The sequence below is a fragment of the Pterocles gutturalis genome, unplaced genomic scaffold (genome assembly GCF_000699245.1).
Source record: "Pterocles gutturalis isolate BGI_N339 unplaced genomic scaffold, ASM69924v1 scaffold1716, whole genome shotgun sequence".
Taxonomy (NCBI): Eukaryota; Metazoa; Chordata; class Aves; order Pterocliformes; family Pteroclidae; genus Pterocles; species Pterocles gutturalis.
The window spans coordinates 210,315-226,889 of NW_010102733.1; the positions used below are offsets into that span (position 1 = coordinate 210,315).

At 40.3% G+C, this 16,575-nt stretch overlaps 1 protein-coding gene across 1 annotated transcript in view; it reads left to right on the forward strand.

Moving 5' to 3' along the window:
- The window catches only part of LOC104471150 (disco-interacting protein 2 homolog C), a gene marked incomplete at its 3' end in the record, with an annotated part of 97,018 nt that overhangs the window by 42,708 nt on the left and 37,735 nt on the right, over positions 1-16,575 (forward strand). Inside the window, exons 8-9 of the mRNA XM_010086389.1 lie at positions 5,732-5,823; positions 9,740-9,850. Of these exons, the coding sequence (XP_010084691.1) occupies positions 5,732-5,823; positions 9,740-9,850 (203 nt within the window). The remainder of the gene's footprint in view (positions 1-5,731; positions 5,824-9,739; positions 9,851-16,575) is intronic.

A 16,575-nucleotide genomic window follows, 5' to 3' on the forward strand; every position in this document is an offset into this window, starting at 1 on the left:
AAGTCATGGTGCCTTAGCAGAGGTGATGTATCTTATACTGGATATGCCCTGAGATGGCTGAAACTTAACAACAGACCAAAAATAGCCAACCCCAAGCTATGCTGCACCTGGTGTGCAACCCAGCCTCCCAGTTGTCTTGCTGCAAGAATCTCCTAGGCTGGGATTGTCACAATTATCAAGAGGAGAGAGGGGGAATTGAGACTCTTCTAAGCAGGCAGCTACATAACCAGATTGTTTTTATCTCTGAAATAACTCAGTGCTTGCAGAGGTATGAATAGTCATGGTTCAAGGCCCTAGACAGATCACTCTTATGATAGTTTAATAATTTAAACCTTTATTTCTTTAATAAAAAGAAAAGAACTTTTTAAAAGTCTGTCTTACAATCTGTCATAAAGACTGGAGTATCAAGCACTGTAATAGCAAGGTTACCTCTATTCTGAGTATGTCTGAGGTCTTTTATTCTCTGCAACAGAACATTTTTGTTCTTTTTCTTTGGATTTTTTCTCCCAAAAGACAACTTCATTTGCTGCTCAGGATGCATCTAAAGAGTTTGTGAAAAAGAGTTAACAGAGCAGAAGAACTGCATCTATTATTTTGCAAAGCAGAAAAAGTGCCTCTTTACCTGCATAGTGTTAGGAAGCTTGCCATTTACATCAGATTTAATAAATGTTCTTGTTTCTATTTAGTATAAGAAATGTCATACTGTGATATTGAGAAAATGAATATTTGACTAAATCATTTGCAGTTATACTTTGGCAGTCTTGCTGTTGCTGTGCATGGAGATTGGTAAGCAACCACTGGTTTGGCTTTGCTGAGTTAGTGCTGTGTGGTTCTGAAAAGCGTCCTGAAGATGATAAGGAAATTGATTGTGGTTTGTTTTCTCCCTGAGTTTTCTCCCTGATACAGCTTTTCTCTTCTAACCTTCTTTACATTCAACACAAATGCATAGCCCTTTTACAGATTTGTGAAGGAAGAGGAAAGGGATTTACTTCAGTGTCATGTGGAAAGCATCTAATTTTTATTAACTGATCCCTTTTTGTGTGGTTTTTAAGACCTGGTGGTTTCTTTCACCCTCATAATGTGTTGCTTAACCAGATGGGACTAGTTAGAACTAGGACTAGAACTCACTCCAGCTTGCTAAATTTCAGTTGGTAAAAGATACTGCCCTCTGGATAGACTGTGAAAAAAAGAACAAGGCCAAATACAAGTGCAGTGTAACATATGTGGTTGCTGGCGTAGATTTGCTACTATTCAACTAAATCAAAATTCCAGCAGCAAAAGAAAAGGGGCTTGCCCCACACAGGTGTTAGCAACATTTGTCACAGCTGCCAGAAACTGAGATGCTGTTTTCCATCCTGTCCTATCGAGAATATCTGCATTTGCAATGTCTGCCGGATATGGCTCAGCTTCAGAGGCATAGCGGTACTTGCTGATACTTGCTGGGCAGTGGGAACACTCAGCTTAGCCTGCAAGTGTGTGAAGAGCATTAAAGGTGACTTGGCCGCCCTGCGTAAACACTGCTAGGGCATGCAAGTCTGGCAGCAGCACTCTGGGCAAGCGACAGAAATGGCTAAGGAAGATGTGATCATCCTTAGGAGATTTATTTCAGTAAATGCTTAAGCAATTATAAGTTAGGCAATGATAGATGCAGAGGAAAGCTTAATTTCTTACCATCTTGTGGAGTTAGACAAGATCTTGGAAAGCAGCACCACAATTAGCAGCTTGATGGGAGGTAGGAAGAAGGTTGTAATTTGTAGTAGCAGCAAGGTTTGCATTCACTGGATGTTGTTAGGTTTTGATTTTCCAAAATCAACTTGGGAAACTCTTCTGTGGACACCTACCAGTCTGCTTTGTTTGGGAAATAGTTTTGTGACCTGAAAGTTGGGGGTCAATTCAGGTATTTGGACATTTAGTGCCCTGCATTACCCAAGATGTGTGTGTGTGCGACTGGCAGACATGGCACAGGGTCTGCAGAGCACGGGTCCCTTCTGGAGGGTCCCTTCATGCCTCAGACACCTCTGACACTCAGATCTCTGGCTAATGACTTACAGCTGTAGAAGACTTACCAATTCTTAATTTTTAAATGCAAGAAAGCAGCTGCTCATGTAGGTCTGGTGAGCAGATCAGAGCCTGGCAGGGGCAAATCTTGTCCTTGGTGAGGCAGGTAGGAGTGTTGTTCAAAAGGACCCCGCTGAAGCGGGGACATGGGCAGGAAGATGAAGAAGAGGAAGGCTCACTGGGACTGGTCTGTAGCTGGGGAAACGGCAGGGAAGCAGCAGCAACGCTGGAGGCTCCTGCACCCAGCAGCGTGTGCTGTGCCGGGCCACAGGCAGGGCGAGGGAGGGGAGAGGAGCTCTGGCATCGGACTGAAACACCGGCTGGTCCACTCACTACTACATTGAACTGTTGCTTGTGTTTCCTACATCTGCCCTCTTGTCTTGGAGCCAACTCATTAGAAGATTAATGGCAATGTGTTTATCTGAGGAGGACCGGTGCACTCTGGCTGAGGACAGCAGGGCATATCCTCAGCGGCCCCAAACAGCTGGATCTCTGCTGTAGCCTGTGTGACGAAGAGGATTTACCCGGCACAAGGATCGGCCAGGCAGCGCTAAGCCCTGTCTCCGAGCGAAAGCCTGGGCTGAAGCACAGCTGGCCTGCTCGCCAGGCCTCCCTGTGCCGCTGGGCAGATGTGGCACTGTGCAGAGGTCGCGGCAAGGTCACAGCATGGGGATTTGTGGGAGAGGCAAAAAAGCAATCGGCTTTTTCCCAGCGACGTCTGATCTCTCAGGTTTGCAAAGGAAGAATTACACTGAATTGCAACCTCGGCAGAACCAAGGAAGGAAATACTTCAAAGATTTCCTTCTTTACATAACATCCTCCGTCACTGAGGGCTTTTATCCAGCGGTCGCCAAGTCTTTGTGTTTCTCAGTGAAGTTGGGGGGGGCCAAACAACGAAGGTGACAAAATAAATGCATGGTTCAGTCCACCTCTGGTCAGAACCTTGTGCCCCATCCAGCAGCCGCAGGTCTGGCCCTGGTGATTCGTACAGCCCTGGCTCCAGCTTTGGCATTGCTGCTCCTTTTGTACCCTTTTTTTTTGTTTATTTTTTTGGAACACAGTTATATACCCTGGAAGAAAAATTACGGGCTTCCTGTTGAACACGATCCGGTTCAAGATGTGCATGGACTTTGCTCTGCCTGCCTGCGGGGCTGCCTGTCAGGCTCTGCCTGTCCCTGGCTGCCGCTGCCCGCACTGGAGCAGAGGGTTGGAGTGAAGTTATGGAGCTTTTAAGGGCTGCAGGAGAGACTGTCTATTGCAGCTCCTTCCCAGCTGAGTGCAAGCTGGCTTCTTTTTTTTTTTTGCAGTTTTTCACAGTTTAATACCCATGCGCACATGTAGTTGGTTTAGTTAATTAACATGGTTTGGTATTGCACCAGTAAATAGAGCTGGAAAGGGCTGTGGTGACGGAAAAAAGAAAGTATTTTCTGACCATCAGAAAATATTATGGGTGTATTTTGTGCACTTCAAAGTGTATTTAGATAGAAAGGTGAGGAATTACAGAGGCAGACTTTTAGGTTCTATGTTTCAGAAGCTGAAATAAAATTTTGGCAATAAAAGAGCATTGTGACAAAATGTATTTAAAGACTTAATTATTTAAAACTTTACCAGAAAGTACCCCTTCACATTTTCCTAGTTGTTAAGAGAACTTCTGCATTTGCCCAGAACACTTATGTGGAGATGGTTTTACTGCGTACCTGGGTACTTCTGAAAGAACGCATACAAATGCTTTAATATGAATTGCCTTTAGATTTTAAAGAAAATATTGTAAGATGACACTTCTGATAGATCAAAAACAAGCGTGAATACGTCACAAATGCAAATTTAAGACTTGTAACAGATTAATCTCCATAGCTCAGACAGGACTTTTCACAATAGCCCCTTATGTCTCTCAGAAGAGGGATTAAAAACTCAAATGTTCCTTTCAGATTTGCAAGTGTTTTGTGTAAAGATGGTTCTTTCTTGCAACTCAGGACTTTTGCCAGGCTTTTGATTTCCGTTCTCCAATTTTCTGTATCGTTACTAATTCCTCTTTTAAGTTCGTTGCCACTGAAACTTTAACGTTGGAAACCTTTAAGAAAAAGAATATTTGCTTTCTTAAGGCATCCTTGTTTTTATCCTACTCACTTCTCAAGTTTAGGTAGGAGCAGGGATGCTTTTAAAGATTCTATTTCCATCAAATGGAGGTAGTTCTGCTATAGTGCTGTGAGGGTTAATCTTGCAGATATACGCCTGTATCCATGCGGAGTTTCCAGTGGAACAGAATTGAGTCATGTTTATTTCTGAGCATTGAGGCCATTCAGTATGCAAATAACTGGAGTAATTTTAAATAAATTAAAAAATTTGCAAAACATAGTTTGATGATACAATATTACCATATTCGTAAGAAGTACTTCAGTGCATTTAGTACTGTCTCAGTAACAAGCAGCAGTGACCCTTCCAATTTTCCTTAAGAGGAAAAAAAGAAAATCTGGCCTTCTCATCATACGTTATATTTACATCAGGCTTGCACTTAAAAATAGTTCAATAGTATTGCATTTTATAACCAGGATGTGAAGGAACTTTCTATAAAAACCGCTTGGCTTAGTTATAAATAGCAATACTGCTTCTCTGGGAGCCTGAAAACCATAGGTAATCTGTTGTCAGAACCTATTATCGTTTAAGTTATTGGTGGGCATGAATTAAAGATTTGTTACTGTCAGACAGAATACTGCTTAAAGACAGCACCTAGGGGCCAGTCAAGAACAAGAGCTGTTACAGTAGGTATTGTTCAAATGGAAGTAACAAGGTCTCTGAACAAAGGCAATCTGAAAGAGCTTGCATAGTTGGAAGATGCTGATCACTTGAAGGATTAGTGAAAAGCATGTAACGTGGCCAACAAGGTCTTGATGAGATAATTTTGACTTTAAAGAATATTAGGTAAGGTCTTGTTAAGGATTAGCTAAGCACAGAGATGGAGAGATGAAGCAAGGGAGAATAGAGTAGAAAGGAAGGGTGCCTGGGACAAGTAAAGTGAACCTGAGAGAAGAAAGGATATGGGAACAGGTGGGAAGAAAAAGTGAAGTTAAATGGAAGAAGGCCCAGAATTAAAAGTGAACCACAGCCAAATATATGTGCTAAGAATCAGAGGGTCCCTGCTGTTTCAGTGTGCCCCTTTGGCTGTGGGGTGTTTTCTGTTTGTTGTGGTTTTTTTTCTTTGTCTCTGCATCTTGGGACTCCTTTCCTTTTTCCCTTGGTGGCTTGGGATGAGAGAAGTGCCATCATGTCACCTTCAGAGGTCAGTCTGGGCTGAAATGCAACTTGTCCGGCTTGCTACAGCTAAGGGTGTTACAATGTCTGGACTTGGTGATGTTCCAGCCATTTCTAACAGTTAGCTTTTGGAGTAAAGATGCAATTTTCTCTAAAATAAGAAACTTCTGTCAGGAAGAAAACTATTCTTACTTTTTGTTTTAAAAAAAAATGCCGCTGTCTTGAAAAAAAAAAGTTCAAAGAAAGCTTCTGATAAGTATTGAAATATTTTCACTAATCCCAGTAGTCATGTTGTATTTAGTTGTAAAGCTAATATAAAACGTCCTACTATGTTATGTCACTGCTTAGGTATCCTTCCTTTTTAGTAGTCTTGTAAAACATAAGAAGAATTTTAAAATTAATTTCACAAATTCTGTGTTAATAGGCAAACTTTGGACCAGAAGTATGAAGGTTGCTTACAATATACTACATAAGTTAGGCACAAAACAAGAACCAATGGTACGACCTGGAGACAGGGTAAGTATCTCAATGATTCTTAATTCATAAGAATTCAGATCCCATGTTCATGAAGAGTGAATGAGGTATTTGGGTGCTCTGAGGAAATCAATGAAGTGAAAGGTTGGGGGGGTGAAATCTGCCTTTTACTCAGAAAAAGTCTGATCATTCAAACAGATGTTTTGAATTGCATAATAAATAACCTGAGCTGGTAATTTGCTGAAGAGTAACTTGAAGTTGTCACAACATCAACAATCAACATTCCCATGTAAAGTGATTTTTGGACATAGAACAGCAGTCTGTTCAGCAAAAGCTTACTTGTGGAGCCTAGCAGTGTCACATGGGTAAAAACTTCCTTACTAATGACTTTGTAGTTATTGAGATGGTAGAAACAAGAGAAGCATTGTGGATGACAAAGACAAGCAAAGTAAGCACATTGTGGCATCCAGTTAAATAAATAAATTATGCTGGCTGGTAACATGGAGAGTATTTCCATTCCTGGTTCCTGACTCTGATGCAGCTACTGCTAGAGGCTGAATCTAGGTGAGTGGATAAAGTCCACAGAGAGCAAGGGTTACTGAGCTATCATCTGAAGTTGTTAAACAAAGACAAGAACATCCTATGGTTTTGCTACTGATGTACTTACAAACCTACCCCTTCCACTATCAAGGTTGGCCAGGTCTGCTACCCCTTTTCTCTGCCAGAGCATGCATAGAAATTAAGACAAGTCCCATTCCAGGATGGCTTTAAGCCATGGAATGGAGATTCCAGAAAAAGTTTGTCAGAATGAAAATTTTTGTCCTGCCTTAGTGCTTAGAGAAGTGAGGGTGAGATTAAGTCTTCCTCCCCTAGAGGCTGATAGCAATTCTGATGCTGTTGGTTCGCTTGGTCCTCTTGTGCCACACATGAGGAACGTGTCTGTTTGCATTATACGTTTCTTAGGGCTTCAAAAACGTGAGTATGCAATAATGCTTCCCAAAAGAAAAAAGGAGAAAAAAAATTAAAAAAAGAAACCTGACCATCCTTTTTATGTTTCTTTTTGAAATAAATCATAAAGAATTTAACTAAAGGATCTCTAGATCCTTAATCTAAATTTCCTCCTACAACAGCATTCAGCCAAGAGTAGGATCTGAAGAATCTCTTTAGTTGATATACAAGTGTGTCTCTAAGCAACAGCAGAAGAAACAAGTTGTTCAAGTGTACACATCAAAACAATCCACCCAGAAAGCTCCTAAAGGATTAAAGTTCACATACGGGCAGTGTGCATCTCTCCCTATCTATTGTGTGCTAACTGCCCATCTTCATATTCATTCACTGCAGCAGCCACTGGCATCTCTTAGCATTAAGAAGGGATTTGTGGATAATTCAGGCTGAAAGCTGGAAGTTCAGCTAGTGCAGGACTCATACAGAACAAATTGCAGCTCTTCTAAAATAAGTCCACCTAGATTACAGTGAAACATTTATAGCCGAGTGCTGAAAGCATATGCTTTGTGTTGTAAAAGCATCTTGCCTAGCATGGCTGTGTGACAGAAACATGATCATTTGAAGGAACTTCATGTTGAAGATGAGGTGTTACTGTACTTCTGAAGTTCTAGGCTGTTACTCTGGCTGTTACACCCCTTTTGTAATAACATAAAAGCTTTCTGACCTCTTTGAAGATGGCTTTTTATTCTAAGTAATGTATTTTGTGTGACAACAGTTCAAGGTAATTTTTAAATGCTAAATGAAGTACAGACATATATTTCTGGTCTTTTCCAAATCAGAGTGTAATTGGTTCCTTATGTTAATACTGTATAAAATTCAGAAAGGCCTTTCCCCTTTAAAAGCATCTTCTATCACTACAATTGCTGTTTTTCATGACTAACATTACATCGCTCCTTAGGTTCTTTGTCTGAGCCAAAAAATAAGTGAATGTGCCTGCATTTGATTCCCTGTTTCTGGTATTAGTATAGTAGACGACAAACTGCATTTGCCTTCTATAGTAACCTCAGAAATTTAACCTTGTGTCACCCCAGACAGCTGCCTGGAAGTTAAGCTTGCCCTCTGAAGTATCTACTAGATAACCAGATTCTCATCTGGTAATATACACTCTACGTTTTGTTTCCTTCAGCCTTATCCCTTTTTGCTTTTACACAAGTTATTTATTGATTTGGTACAGGTCTGTCAGTGATTAATGGTTTTTGGAAGGGAAGTTAATGCCTCATTCCCACTGGACTTCAGTGAGATTTTTTCACCTCTGTCAGCCCCTTTGCAAAGATTCCCAGCCAAACCTTCGCTGTGTGTGTATAAACAACGACCAACACAAAACACAACAATCCTTAAAGTGTCCTTTGGGATCTTTCAACATCTTTCAGATGTTTTCTGGGCTTAGCAAACTCTACTATCCCCTCAGTGCACCTAGCAAAATCCCTTCCTTTCCGTTCCCCCTGAGGCTATTTATGGTATGTGCATGGAGAATATATAAAGCAAGCTCTGCACAGCCATCTCCAGCAGTTGGATTGTTTCGTGTGCAAGCATACGGATAAAGTAGCAATATATTTTCTCTGAAGTTTCTCTAAACAGTTCTGAAGTTACAGTCTTCAGCTTGAAAGTAGAGGTATTTTGAACCCTCTTGGAGAAGGTTAGTTAGATGTCTTCTAGTTTGAAGAAATTGAGTTAATTGAGTACCTTTGACTATCTTTGAAGCCATAGGAAATCACTAGAAACTTAACGTCCGGTAGCTGAACCTTGGAGCATATATGAAAACATTGTGATTTTACCACAAGAGGTTGAAACACAGAACTCCTATGGATGTCAAAGCAGTCAAAACTCAAGAGTTATTAAGTAGTTTCAGCAAATTTTAAGATGCTGTAATAGTACACTCTGATCACGTGTGCAAATCCAAAGGAATTAAGTTTGAAGTCATTCGCCATGCCTTTGCATGCCACTTCAGTTGACCGTGCAAGATAGTTACCAGCTGCTCTACAGCTGTTTAAGACACGAGCTGAGAACATCCATCTGACGGAACCAAAACAAAAATCTAGACAGGATCTAGCCCCTGATGTCGTTCACCAGTAAGTGAGAGCAGTAGTATTCCCTGCCCTTTCAAGGAGAGTCGTGGACTCTCTAAGTTGCTGAATCCTCAGCTGGACCGTGCTCGCCTCTCCTTCCCCTTTGCCCCTGGAGAATATAAGACATTGTCTGCGGTGCCCCCAGAAGTACGCTGCACAGTTCAGCACATAAGGGGAGGAAGGGCACCCAGTGGGCATACAGGTGGTTTACTATGATATTTTATCTTTTCTTGACAGTCTTTTATCTAAATAGTTCCCTAGCTCTGGCCCTAAAGCTGTGAAGTTTAACAAATCTAGGCCTAGATTAGCATCTGGCCAGCTCTGGATGTGATGTTTGCTTCTCTAGCTATCAACTATTTGTGTTCACTAAGTACACAGAAACTTCTACACTTGGACAACACTCCAATCCTAAAATGAAATTGTTGTATGAAGCAAAACATAGGGAGACAAACCATAATGTGTTAATGATTGACATAATGGCATAGTAAGTCTGGGTAATCTGAATTGGTCACGGATCCACTTTGTTTCCAGTAACTTCATGCAAATTATTAAATTAGAATGTAAAATTCTGTTAATTCCATTTACATGGTTATTTAACATCTGTAAAGCAATCAGTAAATTGAGAACCAGATGAAAGGTATTGTCAAAGTAGGAAACAATGCAGCATGAAAATATTTTACTACATTGTAAGTGAAAATGTTCGCAAAAGGAATATCTATCAGAATAAATTCCTTCTGATTCCTCATTCATCTCTCATTAGGTATTGGAATAGTTATCTTAGAAATATTTCATTAATCATTTCTCTCCAAAAAGAAGCATGGAAACTCCGATTATTGTTATCTGAAACATGGGCTAAAAATTTTTTAACTTACATCTCTTTGTTTCAGGTAACACTCGTATTTCCTAACAATGATCCTGCTGCTTTCATGGTAGCATTTTACGGCTGCCTGCTTGCAGAAGTTGTCCCCGTCCCTATTGAAGTGCCACTTACAAGAAAGGTAGGGAACTGAATTTCTTCTCTATCCTGCATTTGAAAACTTATGTCAGAACAAATCACAACTGAACATAGCTTTTGAGTACATTTTTTGTGGTTAACTAGCTCTGAATCTGAGGATACAAAGATAGTGTTGTGTGGTGAGTTACATATAGTTCCTTCTCAGTGATGGAAAATCTGAAGATGTGCTTGCAATTTCAGCAGATGCAGATCTGTCTGGAAAAGGAGAGGAAAATTTTGCAAGAGAACAGCTCTGCCAGTCCTAGATGGATTATCTTTGTAGCTTCTCAAAGCATTCTGGTGTTGGCCACTGACAAAGAATCATTGGCAACAACTGCTGATTTTCCACCTGTCCCTGCAACCCAAGCTATGTTATAATGCCACTAGTGCTGTGTTTACTGCTTCAAAGCAGTTATGAAAATGCCTTCTCCTGTGTCTATATGTGCATATGTATCCCAAAGCTTCTGTCACGACCACCGTCATCTCTGCCAAGGGTGGCACTTGAGCAACATGAGTTTGGGAATTCGTGCCGCAGAGCATATATTCATAGAGAAAACTGACCGTTGCTAATCAAAGGCATTTCACGTCCCATGTTCATTCAGAGATTCAACCCTGTATCATAGGGAAGTGTTAATAGCCAGCCCCAGCAGTTCCAGCCCAAAAGAATGCCTGGGGGCAGTGAGTGGAGGGGGTTCAGTGGTATGGGTGAGCCACACATGGGAAGCTTGCACTGATGCTGCTGGGCTTGCATTTTTTTTCAGAGGATAGATACCTTGAAGGCTGTACATGTAGCAAAACATATTCATTCCTTACAAGTGCTTTTTGTCGTATGTCCTTAATTTACCGTGGCTGGCTGCAATGCCTTTTCTAAGGTACTTCCAAATATCCCCATATATAATACCTTTTTTATTAGCTAGCACTAATAATGCCTTACTTTGATTATTTGGTCTGGAATTGTTCGCACAAAGTGTGTTCTCTAATCCTTACAAGCTTCCTTTTTTAAACCAAATTCCTTTGGAAAATGTTGACTGAAGCCATGAGGTGTTTCCAGGGGAAGGGCTGGGGAAATGTATTGCTCTGCGCACATTTTCAGGTTTTCAATTTTCAAGTTATTTCCTTTGAAACACTTCTGGTGTCACAGCACCCTGGAACAGAAGCTCAAATCTTTGTTTCATGGACAGATACTCTGCGTTTCAAATGAAAAGCCATGAAAGCTAGTCTCTAAGCCCTCATAAAGGCTTTGCAGTTTGCACGTCTCTCATAGCCATTTAACTAGAAATATCTGTAGATTACTTCCTAACTGAACATGCTTGAACCTTCCTTATCTCCGAGAAACCGAGTTGATCCCATAATTTCTCCGTTATGTTCACACATGCCCTGGCCAACATCTGTGGTGAGCCCTTGCCATGGTGAAGCCAGAACTGGTGAAGGGGTAGGGAGAGATGGGGGAAACTGAGTGGCTCAGACAGAGGGCCGTATCCAGCTTCGCAAACGTGAGCAGGAAGGATACTGGGAACCAAGGGAAAAAAAGAGGTGCCCCAGCTTAACTGGCTAAGACTGGAGGAGAGGTGCAGGTGAGCTAGAAAGGCGATACAAGGAGAGAAGATGGGACCTCAGCTAGTCTACCTGCTTTGGGGAATAAGGTTATAATATTTTATTTGTAAAATGTTGTATTTGATCGCACTCAGAGGTGGACATGACTATAGAATGAAGGTAATGATTTTTGTAGAAATGCAGTGTATTTGCATTAGGTCACCATGCTTTCACATGTGAATTCAGTACCTTAAGGTAGGTTGATGCAGTTGCATAACAGTTATTTCAGTATAAAACAGAGATTTTAAATGCATCAACCAAAAATGGCAAGTAGATATGTACATTTTAAGATCATACAGAGTGCTCACATGGGTAAGCCTGCTTTATTCTAAAAAAAAAAAAAAAAAAGAAACAACATGGCTTTGAGGGATAAAAAATCTAGTGTGTCTTTCCCTGTGACTTATTTTCCAAGGTTTAATAACATTTTAAAGTATGTTTGGTAGGTGTAAATTTGATTTATTTTGGAGCATCTGGTACCACATCCATCCAGTAAACTATAAAATCCAGCTGTCCAAGTAAATACTCTATGTCAAATTAATAACTTACCCTAATTTGGCTGAACCTCTTGGGTGTTTTTTTTAAGACTATGTGTATATATATGGACATATAAATATACAGTTACACATGCATATGTATATGTTTTTATATAAAGGAATATCTACAGACTTAGACTGTTTAACTGTCGCCAAGGTCATTCCATAATGTTTAAATATCAAATTAATAAAACAATAACAGAGATGTCAGCGGTACAGTTAAAAAAGCAACATGATCTATGATCTATAAATAAAACTATGCAATCTCACAGCATATACTGTTGCAAATATTTTTGCATTTCCTTATATGGAATGGGAACTAGAGTGGAAACAATGAGATGAAAATCGTGTTCTCAGTAGTCCCAGAAGGAATACCTCAGCTTGGTCAAATGGCAGTGGATTGCTTCTGGCATCCGTGGGAAGATGTCATTCGTGTCATCACACAATGGCCTAGGCTGTTCTTTTATGCTTTCCCATTTTTTGTTCTCTTTTCTACATGCTTCAGTACATTCTGACAGTGGACTTTTTTTTGTTTGCTTTTTGGAAGACAGAGATGTGAACTAACAAATAGGCTGACAATTATGTTATAGGCTAATACAGACTTACAGAATAACAAGCTGATACAGGATGAGCTGTTTCAGGGAGTTATATTATGAGCACATTTTTAATGTTAAAAATTTGTGTTAGCAGCTTTAATACCGTTCTGCAATTTCATAAAGATTTTTTCACAGCTCTGTGCAAATTGCTTGTGCCTGGCAGTTTAAAATTGAACATTAGTGTTTGCAGCCAGATAGCCTTTTGGCTTACATATTACTCTGCAGACATCCATACACATATGAAAGTGAAGGCTTTAGTTTTACCAGCCTGTACACTTTGTGTGTATTCCCTTTTCTTTGTATCATGACTGTTTGGGGTCTTTTAGATTTTGGCAGGTTTTTTTTCTGGTTCATTATTAGATGACGGTCCACCTCTTCTTACTCTTTTTTTCTGTATCCCATCTTTGTGTTGACAGAATACGTAGAATTAGTTGTACTAGCCCCAAAGACTTCAGGAGACCTCTCTGACATGGCATCTGGGATGGATTGACTGAGCTCCCAGCAACCACGCAGTGTTCTCCAGTTTAGATTTTATCCCAGAATGCTTCCTGGTGTTTAGCAAAAACCTGGGAATTTACATTCACATCAGCATAATTTTGTCTCTTTAAACTTAGAAAATCAGATCTCAAATTAAAATCTGAAATTCCAGGCTTTTTTAATGACATCAAACTAAATCTTCATTCTAAGACCAATAGTCAGGGGTTCCATGGTCATTGTAGCAAGAGAACAAACAGCACGTTTTATTTCTTTTGCTTTCCCTTCATTAATACCACTGAAGTGCCTATTATCATGAACACTCACAAATTTTTTGTAGAACTAATCCACATCCCCTGGTCTGTGGGCTATGTTCTTTCAGACTGTTCCTCTCTCCAAATACCTTTATGTTTCCCAGACATTAGCAAATAGTATGTTCTATGCAACCTCTTCCTTCAGAGCTGCCACTTTTGTTAATCTTGTGTGAAACTGGAGTATTACAAATTGTTACAGTGTATGTGTGATATGATGTGAATTGCAAACTATTTATCATAGAGTGTACCGTCAAAGTAGATAATACAAGATTTTTGACATGTCAAGTTCTAGTTCAAATAGCGATTTTTTGTTTCCCTTGTGAAAAGATATAAAAATATGTGTTTGATTTCTTCTTCTTTAGATTTTTTAGGTTAATGTTTTTTTCCATTTGATGGTTGCCATGAAAATTATTATTATTCTGCTCTGATACAGTCAGGGGAGCTAATCAGTTTTAATCTTAAAATAACATTTTTGTCCTCCAAGCACGTTCATAGTTATGTTCATCCCATGCTGTGAACATAGGAGCAAAGCAATCCCACATACATCTTTATGGCCTCCTTATCACAGGCGGTGAGTCTTTGTGTCAGGGTATGACATGAAAGCATGTAAAAATATATTTCTCAGTCAAAACACTTATTCCTAGCCTATTAGATTTAATGCTATGTGTGCTTCCAGCAGGCATTTCTATGCCCTTCCATCCACTGGCTCTGACAGTGTGATTGGAAGAATGTGCCTGAGTATTGTCATAGGAAATCTGGAGATGCCCACTCCAGAACACCTGGGATTTTTTAAAGGATGCTTCATGTAGGGTAAAAGCTGTTTTTTCAGGAGCTCTTTTTATTGAATCCTGAGATGTTAGGTTATTAAAGCTTTAACAGTAGCCAGAGAGATGTATCTCTTTAAAGCCGGTGAAATTGTCCCAGTTTTGTCTTCCATTTGAAGGCGGAATTGTATTCCAAAGGAAATACACCTTGACACCTTCCCTGGTCTTTCAGGGCCTGAGATAAAATGAGCTTTGTTTGCTCTCAGCTTTAGTCATCATTTGGCTGTAGCATGCCAGAAACACTGGAGCTCTGCTTACTTTTGAACATCTTTTGACCATGCATTTCTTTCTCCACTGGATTTAAAATACTCATGAAATGTTTTATATGTTCTTTTAAGTAACATAATCTTCCAGTCCCTCCAAAGAGCAGAAGTGCCCTCAGCCCTTGGTGAGCGCCCGGTGCACACTGCTGGACCCCTGTAAGCCTTGTGCCAATCCATCCTGCTTCATACACTGCAGTGGCTGGGCACTGAGCAGAGGACTTTGCTCAGTTGTCCACAGTGAAACTCAGATCCTTTGAAGTCTACATTGCTTTTTTGTGTTTTCAAGTTTAGGAAATGGCAGTTTCCTAGAGAGTATATCACATTTCATGCAGTGTCGCCCGCCAGAAATAACCGTTGTCTTGCTTTCATTAAAACTTCCAGACATTAAGACTGCTCATAGTTGCAGATTTCACATGGAAATTACAGCCAGATAGCAAACCTCTGTCTGATGAGACAGCTGATTTCTCCATCTTAATGCTGGTTATGAAAGTTGCATTTGCTTTGTGTTTAATTTTTGTTAAAGTCTTTGATATTTCTGTTTTAAAAATGGAGGGTTTCCTTGATTCCTTTTCACTTTTGGTACACAAGTGGTGATCCTTTGCCTTTACATCTGATGATTGCCCTATTTGTTCTTTACCAGCAAATTTTTGTTAGGGTAAATGCAGATGGAGAAACGGAGCTCAAATAAGCATTGTAACAGAAAACAAGATTAGTTCAGTCTGTGATGCTTTGCCACATAATTCTCATTTTGAAAGCAGTCTGAGATTTGCAAGTGGACAGGAGTAACCTTTATCAGGCCAACCTTTGCACAGGCTGTCTCTTCCTTCCTTCCTTATTAGATAAGGACATGCACTCTCATTCACAGAGAAAGGATCGTAATTGTTTTCCTTCACACAGATGCTTTCACAAAGCTTTATAGAAATGGCATTAACAGCATGCTGAAATGCAACCACACGTGGGATTTTTTTTATCCTGACAATGAATTATCGCTCTCTGCAGCAGGAAGAAGACAATTTGCCTTCAGGTACTGGTGAAAACCTTTAGGGAACCTTTAATAAAAGTCTTTAGAGAACCTTGAATGGCTACCTACAGCAGAGAGGATTTCCGGCTCACTTCATCTGAAAGATTGATCTCTCTAGGTGTGTGCAGACGTAGTCTAAAGCTGTGCAGACCTCATTTTTGATACCTCAGCAGGTGTCGTGCCTTCAAGAAATGTAAAATAATAGTTCTAGAGTCAGCAATTGGTCTCAAAGCTCATGCTACGATACCTCAGCTCTATCTTTTGCCTTCCACCTGCATTACGTGTCATTTCAAACTGTGAATTGTGGAGGATTTGACAATGAGCATCGCTGGCAAGTCTCTTTCTGTCTGTGCAGTTGGGACTGCGTTCGTTGAGTTGTTTCACCTGGTCTCCACTGGCTCCCTGAGGTTTTTTTCTACCTCCACAAAATTCAGCAAAATAAAGTGTTTGTGGCAAGTGGGGGGTTGCCAAAGTAGCAGATTAGCATAAAGTACCAAAATAGCAAATAGCACTGCTGACAAAAACAGTGTGTCCTGAAAATAAATTCCCTCTACGTGCAGGGGGGTGATTTTATTTATTGGAGGAGGATGATTTTTTTTTATGGCAGCAGATGATTTGGTTTCTTTTTTTTCTACTTACAAAGCAGTTTTCAGCATTGCAGACATTCATTTTACATTACTCAAAGGGGATGTCAATAGCTTCTCTCTGAAGTCTGAAGTTGGAAGACATGGAAGTTGTGACTGCTTCACACAAATGACTGAATCGTCAGCTTGAACTTCATGTTTCAAACTTAAAAGTTTTACCCAAGGTCCTCACTGCTCTGGACCTGTCATGCTGAGGTGTAAGGAACAGTGAAGACTATTGTGTTTACATGCTTGAGTGTGTAGGTAAGGTTGTGCTGTGTCTGTGGGATCTATAAGGCCATCAGCTTGAGACGGTTTCAGATCTTCCACCTCCTGGCTGTCAGTCCAGTAGCTCAACACCACTGGAGTAGTTAGAAACAATTGCTTCTGTCGGGCAGCAGGTATCATAGGGGCACCTGGATGGGGCAAGGGATGTCAACCCCTTCTTCATGTCTCTGTTCTGTGCAGTGCTTTTTGCTTCTAAGTCA